Raw genomic sequence first — 25342 nt, 5'->3', positions numbered from 1 at the left:
ACCAAAACCCTCTAGACTCCCCAATCACATGGAAAGAACTGGCCACAAAAACAAAATCTCTCCACCTAAAGAAAGCCTGTGGCCCAGACAACACCAAAAATGAAATGCTAAAGTTCAGCAATATGGAGATGCAGGGTGCGATACTCAAACTATTCAACATCATATTACGCTCAGGCTGTTTTCCCGATATCTGGTGCCAAGGACTAATCTCCCCCATATATAAAAGTGGAAACAAATCAGACCCAAATAACTACCGCGGCATCTGTGTCAACAGTTGTCTAGGGAAGTTATTCTGCAGTATTCTAAATAGTAGATTACTTGATTTTCTTAACAAACATAATATCCTCAGAAAAAACCAAATAGGCTTTCTTCCAAAACACCGCACCGCCGACCATATCTATACCCTTCACACCCTCATTGAAAAACATAAACACCAAACAAAAAATGGGAAAATATTCGCCTGTTTCATCGACTTCAAGAAAGCCTTTGACTCTATATGGCACGAAGGGCTCTATTATAAACTTCTTCAGTGTGGAATAGGGGGCAAAGTCTATGACCTTATTAAATCAATGTATCTGAAAAACAAATGCGGGGTCAAAATTGGAGACAAACGCACCGATTTCTTCACCCAGAGAAGAGGCGTCCGGCAGGGCTGCAATTTGAGCCCGACCCTGTTCAACATATACATAAATGAATTAGCAGACATGCTGGAGCAAAGCGAGTCACCAGGTCTCCGTCTCCTGGATGGAGAAGTGAAGTCCCTGTTCTATGCGGACGACCTGGTTCTGCTGTCTCCCACAGAACAGGGATTACAGCAACAACTAGACCTACTCGACAAATACTGCCAAAATTGGGCTCTAACAGTAAATCTAAAGAAAACCAACATCATGATTTTTCAGAAAAGACCCAGATGTCAGGAAAACAAATACCAGTTTACCCTCAGTGATACCACTATAGGACACACTATGAGCTACACCTACCTTGGTCTAACTATTACAGCATCAGGGAGCTTCAGCATAGCAGTGAATGCACTAAAAGAAAAAGCCCGAAGAGCCCTATATGCAATAAAAAGAAAATTCTACAACATCCAAATCCCAATCAAAATCTGGCTCAAAATTTTTGACAGCATAATCCTGCCCATTGCACTGTACGGTAGTGAAGTATGGGGCCCGCTAAATCACCAAAGCTACACTAAATGGGAAAAACACACAATAGAAGCCCTACATGCAGAATTCTGCCGAAGCATCCTTCGCACCCAAAGAAAAACGCCAACAAATGCATGCAGAGCCGAACTAGGCAGATACCCACTGATAATAAACATCCAAAAACGAGCACTAAACTTCCTAAATCACCTCAAATCTAGCTCCCCAGACACCCTTCATTTCAAAGCCTTTCAGACCCAAGAGCTAAACCCAGAAAAGAGTCCCCTGAGTCAGCTGCTACTGAAACTAAGTACTCAGCCGGACCCTGACCAGCCCCAGACCAACACAGCCGTCCAAACACCAATCCGAGTGAACCAAATCATTAAAAAATGCAAAGAAACCTACCTGGAACATTGGAACAAAATAACCGAAAGCCAAAGCAGATTAGAATGTTACCGGGCCCTAAAAAGAGAATATAAACTGGCTGACTACCTCACGACCATCAGAGACACAAAACAGAGACAGACCCTCACCAGGTACAGACTAAGCGACCACCAACTGGAAATTGAAAAAGGCAGATACAAGAAATCCTGGCAGCCTAGAGAGAATAGAATATGCGATCAATGTCTGGCTGGCGAGGTTGAAACAGAAATGCATTTCCTCCTAAAATGCGAAAAATTCAACACATCAAGAAACATATTATTCAACAAGCTAAGCCAAACAACCCCAGATTTCAAGGAATTGGATGATCTGTCAAAATTGAGATTAGTCCTAGGAGAAGGAGACAGACCATACCTTGGGGCTAAATATGTAACAACATGTCACAACCTGAGGACTGTTTAAAAGTAAGACTGTTTAAAATTAATATTGAACGTACCAAATGAAGTAGAAAGACTGTTTAAAATTAATATTGTTTAAAAGTAATATTGTATATACCCAACAAATGTCAAATCGATTGACACCTACAGAATGTTGGAAAACTGTACCTTTTTGCAATGTAAGCTTTGGCAATATGGTTCTCTGTAAACTTTCATGCCAATAAAGCATTTGAACTGAACTGAACTGAACTGAGAGAGTGGGAATAGAGAGAGAGAGAGAGAATAGAGAGAGAGAGAGAGAATAGAGAGAGAGAGAGAGAGTGGGAATAGAGAGAGAGAGTGGGAATAGAGAGAGAGAGAGTGGGAATAGAGAGAGAGTGGGAATAGAGAGAGAGAGAGTGGGAATAGAGAGAGAGAGAGAGGGGGGAATAGAGAGAGAGAGAGAGAATAGAGAGAGAGAGAGAGAGTGGGAATAGAGAGAGAGAGTGGGAATAGAGAGAGAGAGAGTGGGAATAGAGAGAGAGTGGGAATAGAGAGAGAGAGAGTGGGAATAGAGAGAGAGAGAGAGGGGGGAATAGAGAGAGAGAGAGAGAATAGAGAGAGAGAGAGAGAGTGGGAATAGAGAGAGAGAGTGGGAATAGAGAGAGAGAGTGGGAATAGAGAGAGAGAGAGAGAATAGAGAGAGAGAGAGAGAATAGAGAGAGAGAGAGAGAGTGGGAATAGAGAGAGAGAGTGGGAATAGAGAGAGAAAGTGGGAATAGAGAGAGAGAGTGGGAATAGAGAGAGAGAGAGAGAGAGAGTGGGAATAGAGAGAGAGAGAGAGAGTGGGAATAGAGGAGAGTGGGAATAGAGAGAGAGAGAGAGAGAGAGTGGGAATAGAGAGAGAGAGAGAGAGAGAGAGAGAGTGGGAATAGAGAGAGAGAGAGAGAAAGAGAGGGGGGAATAGCGAGAGAGAGGGGGAATAGAGAGAGAGAGGGGGAATAGAGAGAGTGAGAGAGAGAGGGGGAATAGAGAGAGAGGGAGGGAATAGAGAGAGAGAGAGAGAGGGAATAGAGAGAGAGAGTGGGAATAGAGAGAGAGAGGGAGAGTGGGAATAGAGAGAGAGAGAGGGAATAGAGAGAGAGAGTGGGAATAGAAAGAGAGTGGGAATAGAGAGAGAGAGGGAGAGTGAGAATAGAGAGAGAGAGAGGGAATAGAGAGAGAGAGTGGGAATAGAAAGAGAGTGGGAATAGAGAGAGAGAGAGAGTGAGAATAGGAATAGAGAGTGGGAATAGGAATAGAGAGAGAGAGAGAGAGAGAGAGAGAGAGTGGGAATAGGAATAGAGAGAGAGCCTGGATCTGCTAGAGTCGTTCTATCAGACCTGGGCCCTGACAATAAACCCCCAAAAAACCAAAGTTCTTGTGTTCCAGCAAAGATCCAGACATCAGGGACCCAGAATAAACTTCACACTAGGAGCAACTAAAATTGTACAAACTACAAATTACACATACTTAGGTTAAAAATCAGTTCTACAGGAAATTTTCATTTGGCTGTGAATGAACTGAAAGAGAAAGCAAAAAGGGTTTTCTATGCCATTAAAAAGTCAATCAAAATAGAAATTCCAATTGGCATTTGGCTCAAAATGTTTTAATCAGTAATTGAACCAATTGCACTCTATGGCAGTGAGGTGTGGGGTCTGCTAACACAACAAGAATTTGCAAAATGGGACAAACACCCAATTGAGATCCTACATGTGGAATTCTGTAAAAGTATCCTCCGGACTCAGAGGAAAACCGCAAACAATGCATGCAGGGCAGAACTAGGCCAATATCCACTACTAATTAATATCCAAAAAAGAGCCATCAAATTTTGGAAACACCTAAAAATGAGCAACCCCCACTACTATCATTACGAAGCCCTGAAATGCCAAGAGATGATCATAGAGAAGAGTCCCCTCAGTCAACTGGCCCTGGGACTCAGTGAAGTAACTACTAACACTACTAATAATAATCAGCCCCAGGACAGTGACATCCTAGCACAGAGAATTCGACCCAACACAATTGTCACTAAACAAAAGGAAAAATATTTGACCTATTGGACAGAAACGACAAAAACCCAAAACAAACTCGATTGCTATTTGGCCCTAAACAGACAATACACCATGGCTGAATACCTGACCATGGTAAAAGATAGCAAATTGAGAAAAACCTTGACAATGTACAGACTTAGTGAGCATAGCCTGGCCATCGAAAAAGGCAGACACAGGCAGACCTGGCTGCCCAGAGAGGACAGGATATGTTCTCACTGCAGTCAGGGAGTGGTGGAGACAGAGATGCACTTCCTCACAACTTGTGGAATCTATCAGGGCATAAGGGGGAATTTCGACCCAAAATTCACAAAAATATGCCCTGAATTCAAAAATTTGAATGACCACCAAAAACTCCCATATCTATTAGGGGAACAGAGAAAATGCGTAACTTTAGCGGCAAACTATGTTACAGCTTGCCATAAGCAGAGGGACAACCAGTGACCATTAAATCTAAAAGATTATATGCATATTATATGTGTGTATATTTATGTATACATGGGTATATTTGTCTAACACTGTATGTCTAGATCTGCGTTTACATGTCGTGGGAATAGGAATAGAGAGAGAGAGAGGGAAGAGAGAGTGAGAATATAAACTGGCAGACTACCTCACGACCATCAGAGACACAAAACAGAGACAGACCCTCACCAGGTACAGACTAAGCGACCACCAACTGGAAATTGAAAAAGGCAGATACAAGAAATCCTGGCAGCCTAGAGAGAATAGAATATGCGATCAATGTCTGGCTGGCGAGGTTGAAACAGAAATGCATTTCCTCCTAAAATGCGAAAAATTCAACACATCAAGAAACATATTATTCAACAAGCTAAGCCAAACAACCCCAGATTTCAAGGAATTGGATGATCTGTCAAAATTGAGATTAGTCCTAGGAGAAGGAGACAGACCATACCTTGGGGCCAAATATGTAACAACATGTCACAACCTGAGGACTGTTTAAAATTAAGACTGTTTAAAATTAATATTGAACGTACCAAATGAAGTACAAAGACTGTTTAAAATTAATATTGTTTAAAAGTAATATTGTATGTACCCAACAAATGTCAAATCGATTGACACCTACAGAATGTTGGAAAACTGTACCTTTTTGCTATGTAAGCTTTGGCAATATGGTTCTCTGTAAACTTTCATGCCAATAAAGCATTTTAATTGGAATTGGAATTGGAATAGAGACTGTCAATAGAGAGAGACTGTGAGCATCGACACTGGGGAAGGGGAGAGGCTGGGATTACAGCTGGGAATAGTGAGAGGAAGAGGGAGAGAATGGTCACACAGAGAGAGAGAAGGGGAGGGGGAAAGCAGTCCAGAGGGAGGCGGGCTGAAGGTTTGGATTTCGGAAGAGAGGCGAGAGCGGCAGGGAGAGGGAGCCCGAGAGGAGGAGGAGGAGAGCCGGAGCTGGGAGCAGAGAGCAGCGAGCAGCGAGAGAGAGAGAGGGACTCCCCGCACTTCGCCTGCCCGCAGCAGCCTAGCCCAGAGCCCGGGAGCCCGACCTGTTGCTGCGGGCTTTGTGTGAACAGTCACTGCCTCTCCCCCAGCCCTTGGAATTTTTAACTCCAAATCATTTACTCCCCCAACCCCACCGGGAGCCCCTTTAAAGAGAAGTGGGGGAAAAGTTTTCTACAGAAAAGCTGCATTCATTTTATTGTCCAGGGTGCATTTTTTTTTAGTTGCATTTAATTTGTTTCCTCCTCCCCCCCTCCGCAGCATTATTTCTCGCTGCTGCGATTTGGGTTTGTTTTCTCAGTTCTCCCGCTGTGTGTTTTAAAGCGGTCTGCCTGCGCCTGTTGGGGAGGATGAGGAATGCCGAGGAGGTGGATGGTTACGAGGGGGAAGCCTCCAGTACTTCCATGATGTCCGGAGCCAGCAGCCCGTACCAGCCCACCACCGAGCCGGTCATCGCCACACACCGACTGGACATCAGGTGCGACACCGACTACCTGCGATCCATCTTCGGCATCCTCAAGATGCTGGAAGTGGTGAGTCTGACTTGAAAATACCAGCGCGATTTATAAAAATACATACAGACACACAGACACACACATTTCTGTATGATGGGGTTTAACAAAAACAGGCCTACAGCTTTCCATTTAACTGTCATAGAAATTTAAATCATGTAGAAATTTACGGCATAGAAACTTATAAAATTCTAACAGGACTGGACAGACTAGATGCAGGAAGGATGTTCCTGATGGCGGGGGAGTCCAGAACCCGGGGTCACAGTCTAAGGATAAGGGGTAAGCCATTTAGGACTGAGATGAGGAGGAATTTCTTCACCCAGAGAGTGGTGAACCTGTGGAATTCTCTACCACACAAGGCAGTGGAGGCCAATTCATTAAGGAGTTGGATATATTTCTTAAGGCTAAAGGGATCAAGGGATATGGGGAGAAGGGTACTGAATTTGGATGATCAGCCATGATCTCATTGAATGCTAGAGGAGGCTCGAGGGGCCGAATGGCCTACTACTGCTCCTATCTTCTATGTTTCTATGTGGCCATTCGGCCCATCATGTTAGCCCTGGCTCAGTGGGCAGCACCCTCTCTCACTTCTTGAGTTACAAGGTTCGTGGGTTCAAGTCCCCCCCCGCTCCAGAGACTTGAGCCCCATAATCCAGGCTGGCGCTCCCAGTGTCAGTGCTGAGGGAGCGCCGCACTGTCGGAGGGGCTGTCTTTCAGATGAAACATTAAACCGAGGGTCCCGTCTGCGCGCTCTCGACTAGGCATGAAAGATCCCAACGGCCACTACATTGAAGAAGAACAGGGGGGAGTTCTCCCTGGTGTCCTGGGGCCAATATTTATCCCTCAATCAACATCACTAAAAACAGATTATCCGGTCATTATCACATTGCTGTTTGTGGGAGCTTGCTGTGTGCAAATTGGCTGCTGCGTTTCCTACATTTCAACAGTGACTGCATTTCAAAAAGTACTTCATTGGCTGTAAAGCACTTTGGGCTGTCCTGAGGTCGTGAAAGGCGCTATAGAAATGCAAGTTCATTCTTTGTATCTCTTTTCCCTTTGCACCATCCCCACCCCCACCACCCCAAATTGCTCAGTGGTGCTGAGGTCTGTTGTGACAGCCTCCTGCTCTCGCTGAAGCCAAGTCAAATCAGTACAGTCCCGAGGTGAAGCCTTGGACCATGCTGAGCTATGCTTGGGAGGTGCTTCACCCAGATAATCACTGGGGGAGCCTAACATGTGCAGTAATGTTTTAACAGTGAAACTTGTTCTAAATGCCTTGCCGGGTTGGGGGCCGATTACTGTGTTGTGAACTGGGACAGTAATGCTGCTCCGATGACTGTGTTGCGAGATGGGAATCAGCACCAATGTTGGTTTATCTCCTCCCTTCCTCCAGTCTGTTTGTTTATTTCCTTTTCCCCATGTTATCTGGAATTCCCACAGGCTCATGGTAAAAGTTACTGATCTCGTCCGATGTACTGGGGAGCTGGAGATAACGCTGCTTTAATTAGTTTATCCTCCTGTTTGAACGATTTTCTGTGCTTGTCCCTTACTGCAGCTTGAGGCCGATTTATTCCTTTGCGCACCCAGCCTTGGAAAGTTTCTCTATAGAAACATAGAAGATAGGAGCAGGAGTAGGCCATTCGGCCCCTCGAGCCTGCTCCGCCATTCAATGAGATCATGGCCGATCATCCAAATTCAGTACCCGGTCCCTGCTTTCTCCCCATACCCCTTGATCCCTTTAGCCTTAAGAAATATATCCAACTCCTTCTTGAATATATTTAATGAATTGGCCTCTACTACCTTCTTTGGTAGAGAATTCCACAGGTTCACCACTCTCTGGGTGAAGAAATTCCTCCTCATCTCTGTCCTAAATGGCTTACCCCTTATCCTTAGACTGTGACCCCTGGTTCTGGACTCCCCGGCCATCGGGAACATCCTTCCTGCATCTAGTCTGTCTAGTTCTGTTAGAATTTTATAAGTTTCAATGAGATCCCCTCTCATTCTTCTAAACTCCAACGAGTATAAGCCCAATCGACCCAACCTCTCCTCATACGTCATTCCTGCCATCCCAGGTATCAGTCTGGTGAATCTTCGCTGCATTCCTTCCATGGCAAGAACATCCTTCCTCAGATAAGGCACTTTGCCTCGCTACCACCGACCCTTCAGAAGACCCGCTTAAAAACTTTTCGATTTGGCCGCCCCTTTTGATCTGACTCCATTCCCCTCCCATATTTCTTCCCTTTTCTACTTTGTCGGGGACTCTGAAACAGTTTTAAGAAGAAGAGAATTTGAAAGAAAGACTTGCCTTTCTGTAGCGCCTTTCACAACCTCAGGATGTCCCAAAGCGCTTTACAGCCAATGAAGTACTTTTTGAAGTGTAGTCACTGTTGTAATGTAGGAAACGTGGCAGCCAATTTGCACACAGCAAGCTCCCACAAACAGCAATGTGATAATGACCCGATCATCTGTTTTTTTTAGCGATGTTGGTTGAGGGATAAATATTGGCCCAGGACACCGGCGAGAACTCCCTTACTCATCTTCGTAGACATGCACATTTTTGCAGTGCTTGTGCTTATTTGTGAATTGGGTTGGATCAGCCCTAGGATGATGGGCCCCACTAGTGGAAAGAGATATCTGTCGAGACAGTGCACATGGGTCCAATTCTTTTTTTTTTAACCCATCTTTTAGCCTCTCTGTTGAAAGGTTGTAACTCTCTCTCCTCCCAACACCCGATTCACAACGAGGATTCAATTCCACGACTCTCTTGTCATGAGTTGCGGAGCATTTTAGAATTTGTGGCTTGCAAGCATTTTCGCTTGTTTATTGTTGAGGAATGCAGTGCGTGAGCCAAGTCACACCATGCAGAACACTGCCATGGTTAAAGGGAACAGCAGAGAAAAGCCGAGGTGCAATGGTTAGATGACAACAAGCTTGAGTATTAAGAAATAACAACAGAAAATGTTGGAAAAACTCAGCAGTCCAGGGCAGCATCCGTGGAGAGAGAAACAGAGTTAACGTTTCAGGTCGATGACCTTTCGTCAGACAATAGGTCATCGACCTGAAACATTGACTCTGTTTCTCTCTCCACGGATGCTGCCCTCCTGGCCTGCTGAGTTTTTCCAACATTTTCTGTTGTTATTTCGGATTTCCAGCGTCCGCAGTATTTTGCTATCTTTGAGTATTAAGAAGCCTGTCGATTGTAGAATGAAGGAAAGGTTGAAGGAGTCTGAGGAGGTCTCTGAATCTTGGAGTCCTTTCAGGTTCAGGGTTTCAATTTTCAGGAACTGTTCGCACCTCGGTTGTTGGTATTGTATTCAGACTGGGTCTCATTTCAAATGTGGCGCAACAAGTTGCAGGTAAACCTGTGGGCACAATGCCAACAGGAGTGAGAGAGACCTGCCATGCTGCTGGAGCGGGATTGGCTGTTCCAGTTCAGTGGGAGTCACTGAGAATCTGTCGTACGTCCTGAGGTTCTGGTGACATATCGGTCACGCTATTGTACTTTACTGCGCAAGTCTGACTCTCGACCTACAGACGATGCTCCTGTAAACGCCATCCTACACACTTCCTTCTCGTTGTGTTGGCACTGTTTTTGATATCAAAACTCATCACGTCGTCTCTTGCGGCCTTGGCTCTGTGGGTCACACGCTCTCGCTTCTGTGTCATGAGGTCGTGGGTTCAAGCCCCACTCCAGAGACTTGAGCACCTGATCTAGGCTGACACTCGCAATGCAGTGCCGAGGGAGTGCTGCACTGTCGGAGGTGCCGTCTTTCGGGTGTGACGTTAAACCGAGGCCCCCATCTGCTCTCTCAGGTGGACATAAAAGATCCCACAGCCACTATTTAATTATCACATTGCTGTTTCTGGGAGCTTGCTGTGCACAAATTGGCTGCCGTGTTTCCTACATTACAACAGTGGCTACACTTCAAAAAGTACTTCATTGGCTGTAAAGCGCTTTGGGACGTCCTGAGGCCATGAAAGGCGCTATAGAAATGCAAGTCATTTCTTTCTTTTCACCTACTCTAACTCTACTGCGGAACTCCTTACCGCCCTCAATCTTCGCTCTTCCATTGTAAAACCGTCGCTTAGTGTTGGTAAGGTAGGTGAGCTGGGTTTTAAAAGCCTTCAGATTGTAGGAAGAAGGGGAGACCGAGTGTAGTCACTGTTGTAATGTAGGGACTGTGGGTTCAAGTCCCACTCCAGAGACATGAGCAGAATAATCTAGGCGGACACTCCCAGTGCAGTGCCGAGGGGGTGCTGCACAGTCGCAGGTGTCGTCTTTTAGATGAGACTGATTGAGGGATAAATATTGGCCCAGGACACCGGGGATAACTCCCCTGCTCTTCTTCGAAAGAGTGCTATGGGATCATTTACACCCAGCTGAGGGGGCAGACAGAGCCTCGGTTTAACATCTCATCCAAAAGACGGCACCTCCGACAGTGCAGCACTCCCTCAGCACTGCACTGGGAGTGTCAGCCTCGATTGTTGTGCTCAAGTCTCTGGAGTGGGACTTGAACCCACAGTCCCTACATTATAACAGTGACTACACTTCAAAAGTACTTCATTGGCTGTAAAGCTCTTTGGGACGTCAGTTGGTCGTGAAAGGCGCTGTAGAAATAATATAAGTCTTTCTTTATAGTAAAGGGTTCCACGCTGTTGGGACTATGTGGAGGAATGAGTTGGGATAGGAGGTGGCTGCAGAGGCGGAAAACGACTTGATTCTGGGCTGGGTTTTAACCCAGATCCAAGGGGTGAATCGAGTGCTCCAATCGAGTGCTAGCACCTTATCTGACGGTTTGTGTACTCTGTACAGTGTCCTTGGCAGAGCGAGACTAAACGTTACATCGAAGGTCTGCGTGCGTTACATTCCCAGTGCGACGGTATTTGGGCCGCCTTTCCTAGAGTCTGGCTATCAGCATTGTGCACGACTGAGGTTACTATCGCCCGTCGGTAGTACAGTGGTGTCGGCCGTGGCTCAGTGGGTCGCTCTATCTCGCCACTGAGTCAGAAGGTCGTGGGTTTGAGCCCCATTACATAGACTTGAGCACAAAATCCAGGCTGACGCTCCAGTGCAGTACTGAGGGAGTGCTGCACCGTTGGAGGTACCGTCTTTCAGATGAGACGTTAAACCGAGGCCCCGTCTGCTCTCTCAGGTGGATGTAAAAGATCCCACGGCACTATTTCGAAGAAGAGCAGGGGAGTCCTGGGGCCAATATTTATCCCTCAATCAACATCACTAAAACAGATTATCTGGTCATTATCACACTGCTGTTTGTGGGAGCTTGCTGTGTGCAAATTGGCTGCCGCGTTTCCTACATTACAACAGTGACTACAGTTCAAAAGTAAATCACAGAATCACAGAAACCCCACAGTGCAGATAGAGGCCATTTCGGCCCATCGAGCCTGCACCGACACATATCCCACCCTATCCCCGTAACCCCACATATTTTAATCCCCCTAACACTAAGGGTCAATTTATCATAGCCAATCAACCTAACCCGCACATCTTTGGACTGTGGGAGGAAACCGGAGCACCCGGAGGAAACCCACGCAAACACGGGGAGAATGTGCAAACTCCACACAGTCACCCGAGGCCGGATTTGAACCCGGGTCCTTGGCGCTGTGAGGCAACAGTGCTAACCACTATGCCACCAGAAATGGTGAGAAACTTTTAAATGTTGGTGTTCAGAGAGATTCCTTGTGCAAGAAACACAGAAAGCTAGCATGCAGGTACAGCAAGCAATAAGGAAGGCAAATGGCATGTTGGCCTTTATTGCAAGGGGTTGGAGTATAAGAGAGAGGAAGTCGTGCTCCAATTGTACAGGGCCTTGGTGAGACCACACCGGGAGTACTGTGCACAGTTTTGGTCTCCTTATCTATCTAAGGAGGGATATACAACGTAGGTTCACTAGATTGATTCCTGGGATGAGAGGGCCGTCCTATGATGAGAGATTGTGTAGAATGGGCCGATACTTTCTGGAGTTCAGGTGAACTCATTGAAACATACAAGATTCTGAAGGAGATTGGCAGGGTAGATGCCGAGAGGCTGTTTCCCTGGCTGGAGTCTAGAACTAGGGGGCATAGTCTCAGGATAAGGGGTTGGTCATTTAAGACCGAGATGAGGAATTTCTTCACTCCGAGGGTGGTGAATCTTTGGAATTCTCTTCCCCAGAGGGCTGTGGATGCGCAGTCGTTGAGTATATTCAAGGCTGAGATCGATAGATTTTTGGACTCCAGGGGAATCGAGGGATATGGGGATCGGGCGGGAAAGTGGAGCTGAGGTCGATGATCAGCCATGATCTTATTGAATGGCGGAGCAGGCTCGAGTGTCTGGTCACATACACAGGAAATTCCATCCCTGTTTCTCTCTAACTCTGTCTCTCGCCCTATTTCTAACTTTCTCTATCTGCCCCTAACTCCTTTCTCTCTCTCTCCCTCCAGCTCTCTCTAGTTCTGTCTGTTTCCAACTCACTATTTCTCTCTCTCTGACTCAGTTCTAGTTCAGTTTCTCTTTCTCTCTCAGGTCGATGACCTTGCATCAGAAGTGGAAGTTAGAGAGTTAATAGGTTTTAAGCAAGTTCAGAGCCAAGAAAAGGGAGGGGAGGAAAGGACAAAGGGGCAGCAGGTCTGTGATAGGGCGGAAGGCAGGAGAGATTAAATGACAAAAGGGATGATGGTGCGAGGCAAAAGGGGGTGTTGGTAATGGGACAAGTAACGAAACAAAAGATGGGTCGAGAGGAGGAGTAAACGGTTACAGCAGAATCACTACCAGCACCTGCTGTCCGAGAAAATGGAGACTATGATCTAAAGTTGTGAGGCTGGTTAGCTTTCACTTGATTGGTCCTCCACTACTACAACAACAACAACTTGTATTTATATAACATAGTAAAACGTCCCAAGGTGCTTCACAGCAGTGTCATAAAACAAAATTCGACACCGAGCCATATAAGGTGAAACTAGGGCAGATGGCCAAAAGCTTGGTCAAAGAGGTAGGTTTTAAGGAGGAGAGAGAGGCGGAGAGGTTTAGGGAGGGAATTCCAGAGCTTAGGACCCAGGCAGCTGAAGGCACGTCCGCCAATGGTGGAGCGATGGAAATCAGGGATGCTCAAGAGGGTGGAATAGGCGGGAGGCAGTGGGGCTGGAGGAGATTACAGAGATGAGTCAAGCAGCCTTTATTCCCCATGTTCAATATTTTTATAACTAGTAAACAATTCGGGGGGGGGGGCAAGAACCCCAGCGTTGGATTTTTTTAATGACCCTATAATTTTTCTCCCGGGGTGTCTGGGAGATTTATCTTTGAAACAGTCTGCTTTATGAATTAATTGTTTGAAAAGTTCCAAGCTTTAAGCTGGGCGTTAACAGTCTGCAGTCGAAACCTCTTTTCCCACCGATCCCATTCCCGACCCCCTCGCTGTGAATTTTTTTGCAGAGTACCAAAAAAAAGGGGCAGCGAGCCTGTTCGACTCAACAACTCACAAACTTTAACCTTTTAGTGTTTTGTGTATATGAAAGGGCGGGAGAGCTGGCCAGACCAGTCCTGCAGGTACCTCTGGCTGTCTGGACTCTGTGGTGAGATTGAACCGGTTCATCCTGTCTTACCAGCTCGGCCGGGCTGTGGAGGGAAGTGCAGGCGAAAGCAATATTTGCACCGCACCCACTCTCTGTCCAGGAAGACTAAGAGCTGTAAACAAGAAAGAAAGAACTTGCATTTAAAGAGCGCCTGTCACGTATGGACTAGAATGTTGGCTTTTATCTCGAGGGCTGGAGTGCAAATGGCTTTCGATTCCATCTGGCACGACGGTCTATTCTTGAAACTTATTGAAAGTGGTGTAGGGGGAAAAACATATGATGTAATTAAATCAATGTATACAAACAATAAATGTGCAGTTAAAATAGGAGACAAACAAACAAAATACTTCCCACAGGGGCGTGGTGTGACGCAGGGCTCGCCCATCTCACCGACACTCTTTAATATTTACATAAATGAATTGGCAAAACTACTTGAACAATCTACAGCACCCGGCCTCACCCTATATGAATCCAAGGTTAAATTCCTCCTCTATGCAGATGACCTGGTTCTACTGTCACCAACTAAGGAGGGCCTACAGCAGAACCTGGATCTGCTAGAGTCGTTCTGTCAGACCTGGGCCCTGACAATAAACCCCCAAAAAACCAAAGTCCTTGTGTTCCAGCAAAGATCCAGACATCAGGGACCCAAAATAAATTTCACACTAGGAACAACTAAAATTGAACAAACCACTAACTACACATACTTGGGCTTAAAAATTAGTTCTACGGGAAATTTTCATCTGGCTGTGAATGAACTGAAAGAGAAAGCAAGAAGGGCTTTCTATGCCATTAAAAAATCAATCCAAATAGAAATCCGAATTAGCATTTGGCTCAAAATTTTTAAATCAGTAATTGAACCAATTGCACTCTATGGCAGTGAGGTGTGGGGACCGCTAACACAACAAGAATTAGCAAAATGGGACAAACACCCAATTGAGATCCTACATGCAGAATTCTGTAAAAGTATCCTCCGGACTCAAAGGAAAACCATAAACAATGCATGCAGGGCAGAACTAGGCCAATATCCATTAATAATTACTATCCAAAAAAGAGCCACCAATTTTGGAAACACCTAAAAATGAGCAACCCCCAATGTTATCATTACGAAGCCCTGAAATGCCAAGAGAGGACCATAAAGAAGAATACCCTCAGTCAACTAGTCCTGGGACTCAGTGAAGTTACTACTAACACTACTAACAATAACCAGCCCCAGGACAGTGACATCGTAACACAGAGAATTCGACCCAACACAATCGTCACTAAGCAAAAGGAAAAATATCTGTCATATTGGGCAGAAACAACAAAAACCCAAAACAAACTCAATTGCTACTTGGCCCTAAACAGACAATACAACATGGCTGATTACCTGACCATGGTAAAGGATAGCAAACTGAGAAAAACCTTGACAATGTACAGACTTAGTGAACATAGCCTGGCCATCGAAAAAGGCAGACACAGGCAGACCCGGCTACCAAGAGAGGACAGGATATGCTCTCACTGCAGTCAGGGAGTGGTGGAGACAGAGATGCACTTCCTCACAGCTTGTAGAAAATATCAGGGCATAATTCTACCCAAAATTCACAAAAATATGCCCTGAATTCAGAAATTTGAATGACGACCAAAAACTCCCATACCTACTAGGGGAACAGAGAAATTGTGTAACCTTAGCGGCACACTATGTTACAGCTTGCCATAAACAGAGGGACAACCATTAAATCTAAGAAAAGAGTATATACAAATTATATGAATGTATATTTATACACTCGGGGATATATCTGTTTATACACTGTATGGATAGACCTGCGTTTATGTGTTCAACCATAAATGTTTTTCGATGCTTTGGCAACATAAGATGTACCTTGTCATCATGCCAATAAAGCGATTTGAATTGAATTGAATTGAATTGGAAGTTATGTTACAGCTGTACAGAGCTCTGGTTAGACCCCGCCTGGACACTGCGTTCAGTCCTGGGAAACCGCACCTCAGGAAGGATATATTGGAGGGGGCACAGTGCGTTGCAGATTCACCAGAATGATACCGGGGCTAAAAGGGTTAAATTGAGGACAGGTTGCACAGAAGGGTTTCACCCCGAAATGTTGACTCTATTTCTCTCTCCATGGACGTTGCCTGGCCTGCTGAGTTTTTCCAGCATTTTCTGTTGTTATTTTGCACAGACTGGGCTTGTATTCCCTTGAGTTTGGAAGATTAAGGGGTGATCTAATCAGGGTGTTTAAGATGATTAAAGGATTCGATCGGGTAGATAGAGAGAAACTATTTCCTCTGGTGGGGGGAGTCCAGAACAAGGGGGCAGAAACTTAAAATTAGAGCCAGGGGTGATGTCAGGAAGCACTTCTTCACACAAAGGGTAGTGGAAATCGAACTCTCCTCTCTCTCCCCATCCACATCCACCCCCACCCCAAAAAAAAGCTGTTGAGGCTGGGGGTCAATTGAAAATCTCAGAACTGAGATTGATCGATTTTTGTGGCGTAAGGTTATTAAGGGTTATGGAACCAAGGCAGGTAGATGGAGTTAAGATACAGATCAGCCATGATCTAATTCAATGGCGGAACAGGTTCGAGGGGCTGAATGGCCTCCTCCTGTTCCTATGCTGTCAGAAAAGGGCCTACGGTGTGATTATGACAGAGCATCCGGCCATAACCTGCTCCTGTTCCTATGTACATTTGAAGTGTCTGCCTGGATTATGGGATTTGAACTGATGACTCACTAACCCTGAGATGAGAGTGTGCTACCAGCTGAGCCAAGCTGACAGTTTGAAATATGCTCGTCGGATCTCTGCTTATGCTGTCGAATCCCAGCTTCTGTGGCATTCCCGTCACACTCTGTTGAGTTGTCTGTTGAAAGTGCTCCACTAAGACCCAAATGAACTGCTTGACCTCTTTTTGCCTCGATGAACTTCCCCGGCTGGTCCCAACTCCAGAAGAATCAAATCATTGTTTTTAGCCGTCTAGGATGCACTAGTGAGGAGTTACTGTCAACAAGGGCAGACGTCGATGACGAAGTCCAACACCGCCTTCAGTGTGCCAGTGCAGCCTTCGGTCACTTGAGGAAGAGAGTGTTTGAAGACCAGGACCTCAAACCCAGCACTAAGCTCATGGTCTACAGAGCAGCAGTGATACCCGCCCTGCTGTATGCGTCAGAGACATGGACCATGTACAGCAGGCACCTCAAAGCACTGGAGAGGTACCACCAACGCTGCCTCCGCAAGATCCTGCAAATCCATTGGCAGGATAGGCGCACCAACGTCAGTGTTCTCGCTCAGGCCAACATCCCCAGCATCGAAGCTTTGACCACGCTCAGTCAGCTCCGATGGACGGGTCACATCGTCCACAAGCCCGATACGAGACTCCCAAAACAAGCGCTCTACTCGGAGCTCCGGCACGGCAAGAGAGCCCCAGGTGGGCAGAGGAAACGCTTCAAGGACACCCTCAAAGCCTCCTTGAAAAAGTGCAACATCCCCACCGACACCTGGGAATCCCTGGCCCAAAACCGCACAAAGTGGAGGAGAAGCACCCGGGAAGGCGCCGAACACCTCGAGTCTCTTCGCCGGGAGCAAGCGGAAGCCAAGCGCAAGGAGCGCACGTCAACCCAAGCACCCCACCCGCCCCTTCAACCACCGTCTGCCCCACCTGTGACAGAGACTGTAGGTCCCGCATTGGACTCATCAGTCACCTGAGAACTCATTTTTAATGTGGAAGCAAGTCATCCTCGGTTCTGAGGGACTGCCTAAGAAGGATGCACTGAGCTGATGGTAACATCATGTGGGGTGGGGGGCAATTGTACCCAAACCCACCCATTGGGGAGCTGATGGGATTGGGTGCAATGCTGGTTTTGACATCCATGTACCCCATAACTCTTTTTTGGGCCACGCGGCCCCTTTAAGGGGCTGCACGGCTCCCTTCGAAAGTCCCGTGCATGCGCGTTTTTTTTCCCCAATGTAAAAGCCGGCTCACCGGCTGCGCAGGACCCCTGGAGCCCATCTTAAAGGGAACGTTGTTTTTCACCCCGCCTGATTTTACTCTCCATTGAAAACAAAGAAAAGAAAAATTTGCATTTAACCAGATTTTGTATAATTATCGGGTCATTATCACATTGCTGTTTGTGAGAGCTTGCTGAGCGCAAATTGGCTGCCGCATTTCCTACATTACAACAGTGACTACACTTCAAAAAGTGCTTCATTGGCTGTAAAAGTGCTGTGAGACGTCCTGATGTGGTGAAAGGTGCTGTAGGAATACAAGTCTTGTTTTTTAAATTTTTTTTGGAACAGTTGCCTTAAAGTTACAGGCCACGTTAAGAACTAAAGTTTATACCCAGTCTCCAGGCTGAAGACTACCAGCCCATGGAAGATCAGCTGGTGCTTTCAAACGCATTCTCAGTTTTTGTTTTCCTTTTCCCTTGCAGAGGTCACACTCTCTAGACATTTCTTTCTGTGCAATCTCCAATTTAACTTTGTATCTGGGAAAACAATGTTGAATTTTTTTTTTTTTTAACGGAAAATGCTGGAAATACTCGGCAGGTCAGGCAGCATCTGTGGGGAGAGAAACAGAGTTAACGGTTCAGGTCGATGACCCTTCGTCAGAACTGGAAAAAGCTGGAGATGTAACAGATTTTTAAGCAAGTGTAGGGGCTGGGGAAGGGGGGAGGGGAGGAAAGAACCAAAGGGAAGGTTAGAGAGGTGATGGTTTGTTTATAAGCAAGTGCAGAGCCGGGGAGAGGGACGAACAAAAGGGAAGTCAATTCTTCCAGTTCTGATGAAAGCTCATCGACCTGAAACGTTAACTCTCTGCCTCTCGCCACGGACACTGCCGATGCACTTTATTATGGTCATATTTATGCTAATATATATGTACAAATGTATGTTGAAATGTTTAAGTGTCCTAATCCAAATTGTACACTCTCGGGAGCCGGGAGCCTACATTTCGTTGTACTGCACTTGTGCACTAACAATGACAATAAAAGTTGATTTGATTTGATTTGATTTGACCCGCTGAGCGTTTCCAGCATTTTCTGTTTCTATTTCAGATTTCCAGCATCCGCAGTATTTGGCTTTTATTTTAGTACAAGGTGGATGTAGTTTTTCCAGCCTTTGGTTGTAGAAACATAGAAGATAGGAGCAGGAGTAGGCCATTCAGCCCCTCAAGCCCACTCCGCCATTCAATGCGATCATGGCTGATCATCCAAACTCAGTACCCTGTCCCTGCCTTCTCCCCATATCCCTGGATCCCTTTAGCCTTAAGAAATATATCTAACTCCTTCTTGAATATATTTAATGAATTGGCCCCAACTGCCTTCTGTGGTAGAGAATTCCACAGGTTCACCACTCTCTGGGTGAAGAAATTCCTCCTCATCTCTGTCCTAAATGGCTTACCCCTTATCCTTAGACTATGACCCCTGGTTCTGGACTCCCCGGCCATCGGGAACATCCTTCCTGCATCTAGTCTGTCTAGTCCTGTTAGAATTTTATAAGTTTCAATGAGATCCCCTCTTATTCTTCTAAACTCCATCGACCCAATCTCTCCTCATACGTCATTCCTGCCATCCCAGGTATCAGTCTGGTGAATCTTCGCTGCACTCTCTCCATGGCAAGAACATCCTTCCTCAGATAAGGTGACCAAAACTGCACACAATACTCAAGGTGTGGTCTCACCAAGTCCCTGTACAACTGCAGCAAGACATCCTTGCTCATATACTTGAATCCTCTTGCTATGAAGGCCAACATACCATTTGCCTTCTTAACCGCCTGTTGCACCTGCATGCTTACTTTCAGCGACTGGTGCACAAGGACACCCAGGTCTCGTTGCACTTCCCCTTTTCCCAATCTATTGCCATTCAGATAATAATCTGTCTTCCCGTTTTTGCCACCGAAGTGGATAACCTCGCATTTATCCACATTGGGCAGATGCATGGCAAATGCAGTATAATCACCCAACCTGTCCAAATCACACCTTGAGTATTGTATCTGTAGAGAGTATCTTGAGCTGTTTAATGGTAGGGTGGTTCAGGCAGCAGGAGCAGTTTGATGTGATTAATTGAAACTATTGCATTATCACCGTGATTCTCCAATTGCATGCTCCCGCCACAGAGCCTCCCTTGCCGGGAGTGCCTCTTGGTAAATGGTTTGCCCAGCAACAACAACTTTTACATTTATATAGCACCTTTTCATGTAGTAAAATATCCAAGGCGTTTCACAGGAGCGTTATCAAACTGAATTTGATGCTGAGCCACATGAGATATTAGGACAGGTGACCAAAAGCTTGGTCAAACGGGATGGTTTTACAGCATCTTAAAGGAGGGATGGTGGAGAGACGGAGAGGTTTAGGGAGGGAATTCCAGCGCTTAGGGCCCAGGCAGCTGAAGGCACGGCCACCAATGGTGGAGTGGTTAAAATCGGGGATGCACAAGAGGGTAAAATTGGAGGAACGCAGAGATCAGAGAGCGCAAATGGTATGTTGGCCTTCATTGCAAGAGGCTTTGAGTACAGGAGCAAGGATGTCTTACTACAGTTGTACACGGCCTTGGTGAGACCACACCTGGAGTACTGTGTGCAGTTTTGGTCTCCTTACCTAAGAAAGGATATACTTGCCATAGAGGGATTGCAGCGAAGGTTCACCAGACTGATTCCTGGGATGGCAAGACTGTCGTATGAGGAGAGATTGGGTCGACTAGGCCTGTATTCACTAGAGTTTAGAAGAATGAGAGGGGATCTCATTGAAACGTATAAAATTCTGACAGGGCTAGACAGACTGGATGCAGGGAGGATGTTTCCCCTGGCTGGGGGGTCTAGAACAAGGCGTCACAGTCTCAGGATATGGGGTAGGATATTTAGGACTGAGATGAGGAGATATTTCTTCACTCAGAGGGTGGTGAACCTGTGGAATTCTCTACCACAGAAGGCGGTGGAGGCCAAGTCACTGAATATATTTAAGAAGGAGATAGATAGATTTCTAGACACAAAAGGCATCGAGGGGTATGGTGAGAGAGTGGGAATATGGTATTGAGATAGAGGATCAGCCATGATCATATTGAATGGCGGAGCAGGCTCGAAGGGCCGAATGGCCTCCTCCTGCTCCTATTTTTCTATGTTTCTATCTTGGAGAGTTGGGCTGGAGGAGGTTACAGAGATAGGGAGGGGGTGAGGCCATGGAGGGATTTGAAAACAAGGATGAGAATTTTTAAAATCGAGGCGTTGCTGGACCGAGAGCCAATGTAGGTCAGTGAGCGCGGGGGGTGATGGGTGCTAGTTAGGATATGGGCAGCAGAGTTTTAGATGGTTACAGTGGAAAGCCAGCCAGGAGAGTGTTGGAATAATTGCGTCTGGAAGTAACGGAAGACATGGATGAGGGTTTCAGCAGCAGATGGGCTGAGGCAGGGTTGGAGGTGGAAGTAGGCGGTCTTGGTGGTGGAGAAAAACACCCCGGAGGCACAAAGAAACACAGCGGCCGAGGCCACCAGAAGCTTGGTCAAAGAGGTGGGTCTTCCCCTCGCTCCTGCCTGAGTCTCCGATCGGGGTTACCAAAGGCTGAGATGTTCCGGCCGGCCAGATTGCCCTCTGAAATACAGAGAGTATTTCACCTCATTCCCTCTCTTGCCAAACACACGCACCGCACGTAGTCCACCCGGAGCCAAGTTCCGAGGTAGCAGACTCCCATGGCTTTCCCGCATGACACATACTGAATGCGACTGGGAAAACAGTGTGGTCATGTGATCTCATGTGATTCCCATTTTCTTCTGTAACAAAACCTTATGTTTCAGTCCTTCCTGCCACAGAACCAAAGCTTGAAAGATCCGCATGTTTATTGCTGGTTTTCAGAGCACTTTTCGATCATGGGCTAGTTTCAATTGTCTGAGCAAGTACGAGAGGAATTTCCTAGATTTCCCGCCCCCCCCCCCCCCTCCCCCAAATAGGCCTGGGGTTTTAATCTTTTTTATTGCCTTTCCCAGGAGGTCATGTGGCTCTCCATTTTCCTCCGGCCGTTGTAAATTTTCCTCTGATAACCTCGTCGTGACCCCATTTCACGACCTCAGGACGTCCCAAAGCACTTTACAGCCAATGAAGTACTTTTTTGAAGCGTGGTCACTGTTGTAATGTAGGAAAACACGGCAGTCAATTTGCGCACAGCAAGCTCCCACACACAGCAGTGAGATAATAGGCGGATCATCTGTTTTGGACACAAAGGGATATGGGGATAGGGTGAGATCGCACGGGAAAAAATGTCGACAGATTGTGACATCAGGGGCGGGAAAGTGGAGCGGAGATCGAAGATCAGCCGTGATCTTATTGAATGGCGGAGCAGGCTCGAGGGGCCGAATGGCCGACTCCTGCTCCTAATTCTTATCAGCCCCACCCTTCTCACTCTTGAAGGTCGTAATCAGACCTCATGTTTTACCGGAATAAAATAATTCAGCAGCCGTGCAGTGAAGCACAATAAACAGTTAGTGCGTGGATTTACATTTGCAACTGATACCGAAACACAGAGACTCCAGAGCCAGGAACAGCCTCCCTGCCTTTCAGTTTAAACAGGAAGCTTTCACCTCAACCTCCTGGAGGACAATTAGTGTGAATGCCCCAAACTCCCAAACTGGACGTTGAGGGGGGAGAGAGAAGGTTTGGCGAGAGGTTGAGGGGGGGAGAGGTTGTGGGGGGGGAGAGTGGAGGTTTGGGGAGAGGTTGAGGGGGGAGGATTTAACAATTTTTTTTATTCGTTTATGCGACCAGGGCGTCGCTGTCAAGGCCAGCATTTATTGTCCATCCCTAATTGCCCTTGAGAAGGTGGAAGTGAACCGCCTTGAACTGCTGCAGTCTGTGTGGTGAAGGTGCTCCCACAGTGCTGTTAGTGAGGGAGCTCCAGGATTTTGACCCAGTGATGATGAAGGATTGGCCGATATACTTCTAAGTCAGGATGGTGTGTGACTTGGAGGGGAACTTGGAGGCGGTGGTGTTCCCATGCGCCTGCTGCCCTTGTCCTTCTAGGTGGTAGAGGTCGCGGGTTTGGGTGGTGCTGCCGAAGAAGCCTTGGCGAGTTGCTGCAGTGCATCTTGTAGACGGTACACACTGCAGCCACGGTGCGCCGGCGGTGGAGGGAGTGAATATTTAAGGTAGTGGATGAGGTGCCAATCAAGCGGGCTGCTTTGTCCTGGATGGTGTTGAGCTTCTTGAGTGTTGTTGGAGCTGCACTCATCCAGGCAAGTGGAGAGTATTCCATCACACTCCTGACTTGTGCCTTGTAGATGGTGAGGGAGGTTGTTGGGGGAGAGGTTGCGGGGAAGGTTTTGAAGGGGAATAGGTGCTGCGACCAGAAGCCTCTACCACCTCCCCAATGGACGTCAGCTAACTCAACAGAGGCCAGGGATTGAATCGAGGACCTTCCTGCCATGTAGGAGCCAGTGGGGGAGCTCCATGATCCCATTGAATGGTGGATCAGGCCTGAGGGGCTGAACGGCCTGCTCCTGTTCCTATTTCTAGATTACGTGTTTTGATGCTTTGGGAAGGTTTCCTCGTGTCCGACCCTGGATCGTCTGTGGGGAGGAGTTTAGACACAGTGGTTTCACCTGACCCGGAGTGTGGCATTTTCCAAATGAGACCCTCTCCAAACACCTCACAGACGGGCGGCTTAATTCTCCTGTTTTTTGGGGGTTGGGGTGGGAAGAGGGGGAGCGAAGATCACAGCAGTTTGTATCTTTTTCGGATATGAGGAAACAATGAAATCCAATGATTCACAGAGAGCAACAGCCGAGATCATTACTAGAGCACAAACTCTGAGCAAGAAAAGATCATTCAAGCCATCAGCTCCTGAACTGGGAATGTAGACAAAGAAAGACAGACTTGCATTTCACTACCTCAGCGCATCCCAAAGCGCTTTACAGCCAATGAAGTACTTTTTTTGAAGGGTAGTCACTGTTGTAATGTGGGAAACACAGCAGACAGTTTGAGCACAGCAAGCTCCCACAAACAGCAATATGATAAATGACCAGATCATCAGTGCTGTGTATGACAGAGCTTCACTGATCAATTTAAAAAAAATGTATTCCTTCCTGGGATGTGGGCGTCGCTGGCAAGGCCAGCATTTATTGCCCGTCTCTAATTGCCCTCGAGAAGGTGGTGGTGAGCCACCTTCTTGAACCGCTGCAGTCCGTGTGGTGAAGGTTCCCTGAGCAGTTTGGTACAACTGAGTGACTCGCCGGGCCATTTCAGAGGGCAGTTAAGAGTCAACCACATTGCTGTGGGTCTGGAGTCACATATCGGCCAGACCGGGTAAGGACAGCAGATTTCCTTCCCTAAAGGACATGAGTGAACCAAATGGGTTTTTATGACAATCCGGTAGTTTCACGGTCACCATTACTGACACTAGCTTTTTATTCCAGATTTATTTAATTAACTGAATTTAAATTCGCCAGCTGCCGTGGTGGGATTTGAACTCATGGTTCCCGGATTATTAGCCCAGGTCTCTGGGTTACTAGTCCAGCAACATAACCACTACACCACCGTACTCCTTTTGAGGTACTGACTCCCCCTCCCCTGATGCACTGAACAGGAGGGTTATGCTTGAACTGTATAAAACACTAGTTAGGCCACAGCTAGAATACTGTGTACAGTTCTGGTCACCACATTACAGGAAAGGTGTGATTGCACTAGAGAGGGTACAGAGGAGATTTACGAGGATGTTGCCAGGAGTGGAGAATTTTAGCTATGAGGAAAGATTGAAGAGGCTGGGGTTGTTTTTTTTGGAACAGAGGAGGCTGAGGGGAGATTTAATTGAGGTGTATAAAACTACGAGGGGCCTAGATAGAGTGGACAGGAAGGACCTATTTCCCTTAACAGAGTGGTCGATAACCAGGGGGCATCGATTTAAAGTAATTGGTAGGAAGTTTAGAGGGGAATTGAGGGGAGATATTTTCACCCAGAGGGTGGTGGGGGTCTGGAACTCACTGCCTGAAAGGGTGGGAGAGACAGAAACCCTCATCGTATTTAAAAAGTACTTGGATATGCACTTGAAGTGCCGTAACCTGCAGGGCTACGGACCAAGAGCTGGAAAGTGGGATTCGGCTGGAGAGCTCTGTTGGCCGGCACAGACACGATGGGCCGAATGGCCTCCTTCTGTGTCGTAAATTTCTATGAGTCTATGAAGCTGCCATTGTTACACGGTTGAAGTGCTCATGGGGTCTGTGTCAGCGATGAATGACTGACTGACTGGTGGTTCCATTAGGCCAGGCAAGCAGCAACACCTGATCCCCGCGGCCCCTCCGCCCGCGCCGAGCCGAAACAACCCACGCCGGCTCGCTTTCTCCAACTGCAACAAACTCCTGGCCCATGTCACTTGATCACATCGAGACCCAACCAACCTGGGCCTCGACTCTGACTCGCCCTCTTCTGGGGCAGGGCTGCCGGTTGTGATATCTGTAGTTTGCTTGTTTTTCTTCTGTGCGTATCCTGGAGATCGTGCACAGACGCATATAATTTCTAACGGGAGTTGTGGACTACAACAACAACTTGCATTTATATAGCACCTTTAACGTAGTAAAACGTCCCAAGGCGCAGCACAGGAACGATCATCAAACAGCCGAGCTGCATAAGGAGATATTAGGACAGGTGACTAATAGCTTGGTTAGAGGTAAGATTTAAGGAGCGTCTTAAAGGAGGGCAGAGAGGCGGAGAGGTTTAGGGAGGGAATTCCAGAGTTTGAGGTCCAGACAGCTGAAGGCACGGCCACCAATAGTGGAGCGAAGGAAATCGGGGATGCTCAAGAGGCCGGAAT

General features: G+C 46.9%; 1 protein-coding gene across 1 annotated transcript in view; it reads left to right on the top strand.

Moving 5' to 3' along the window:
- The first annotated feature begins 5358 nt into the window (after positions 1 to 5358).
- cmtm4 (CKLF-like MARVEL transmembrane domain containing 4) overlaps positions 5359 to 25342 on the top strand; it is a 106129-nt gene continuing 86145 nt past the window's right edge. The window contains exon 1 of the mRNA XM_085991860.1: positions 5359 to 6023. Coding sequence (XP_085847986.1) covers positions 5841 to 6023 — 183 coding nt within the window. The 5' untranslated portion in view covers positions 5359 to 5840. The remainder of the gene's footprint in view (positions 6024 to 25342) is intronic.

The sequence above is a fragment of the Somniosus microcephalus genome, chromosome 6 (genome assembly GCF_052327205.1).
Source record: "Somniosus microcephalus isolate GS21.2 chromosome 6, FLI_Smic_1.0, whole genome shotgun sequence".
Lineage (NCBI taxonomy): Eukaryota > Metazoa > Chordata > Chondrichthyes > Squaliformes > Somniosidae > Somniosus > Somniosus microcephalus.
Note: the sequence above shows the minus strand (reverse complement) of the source record. Positions and strands in the feature narration are given on the sequence as shown.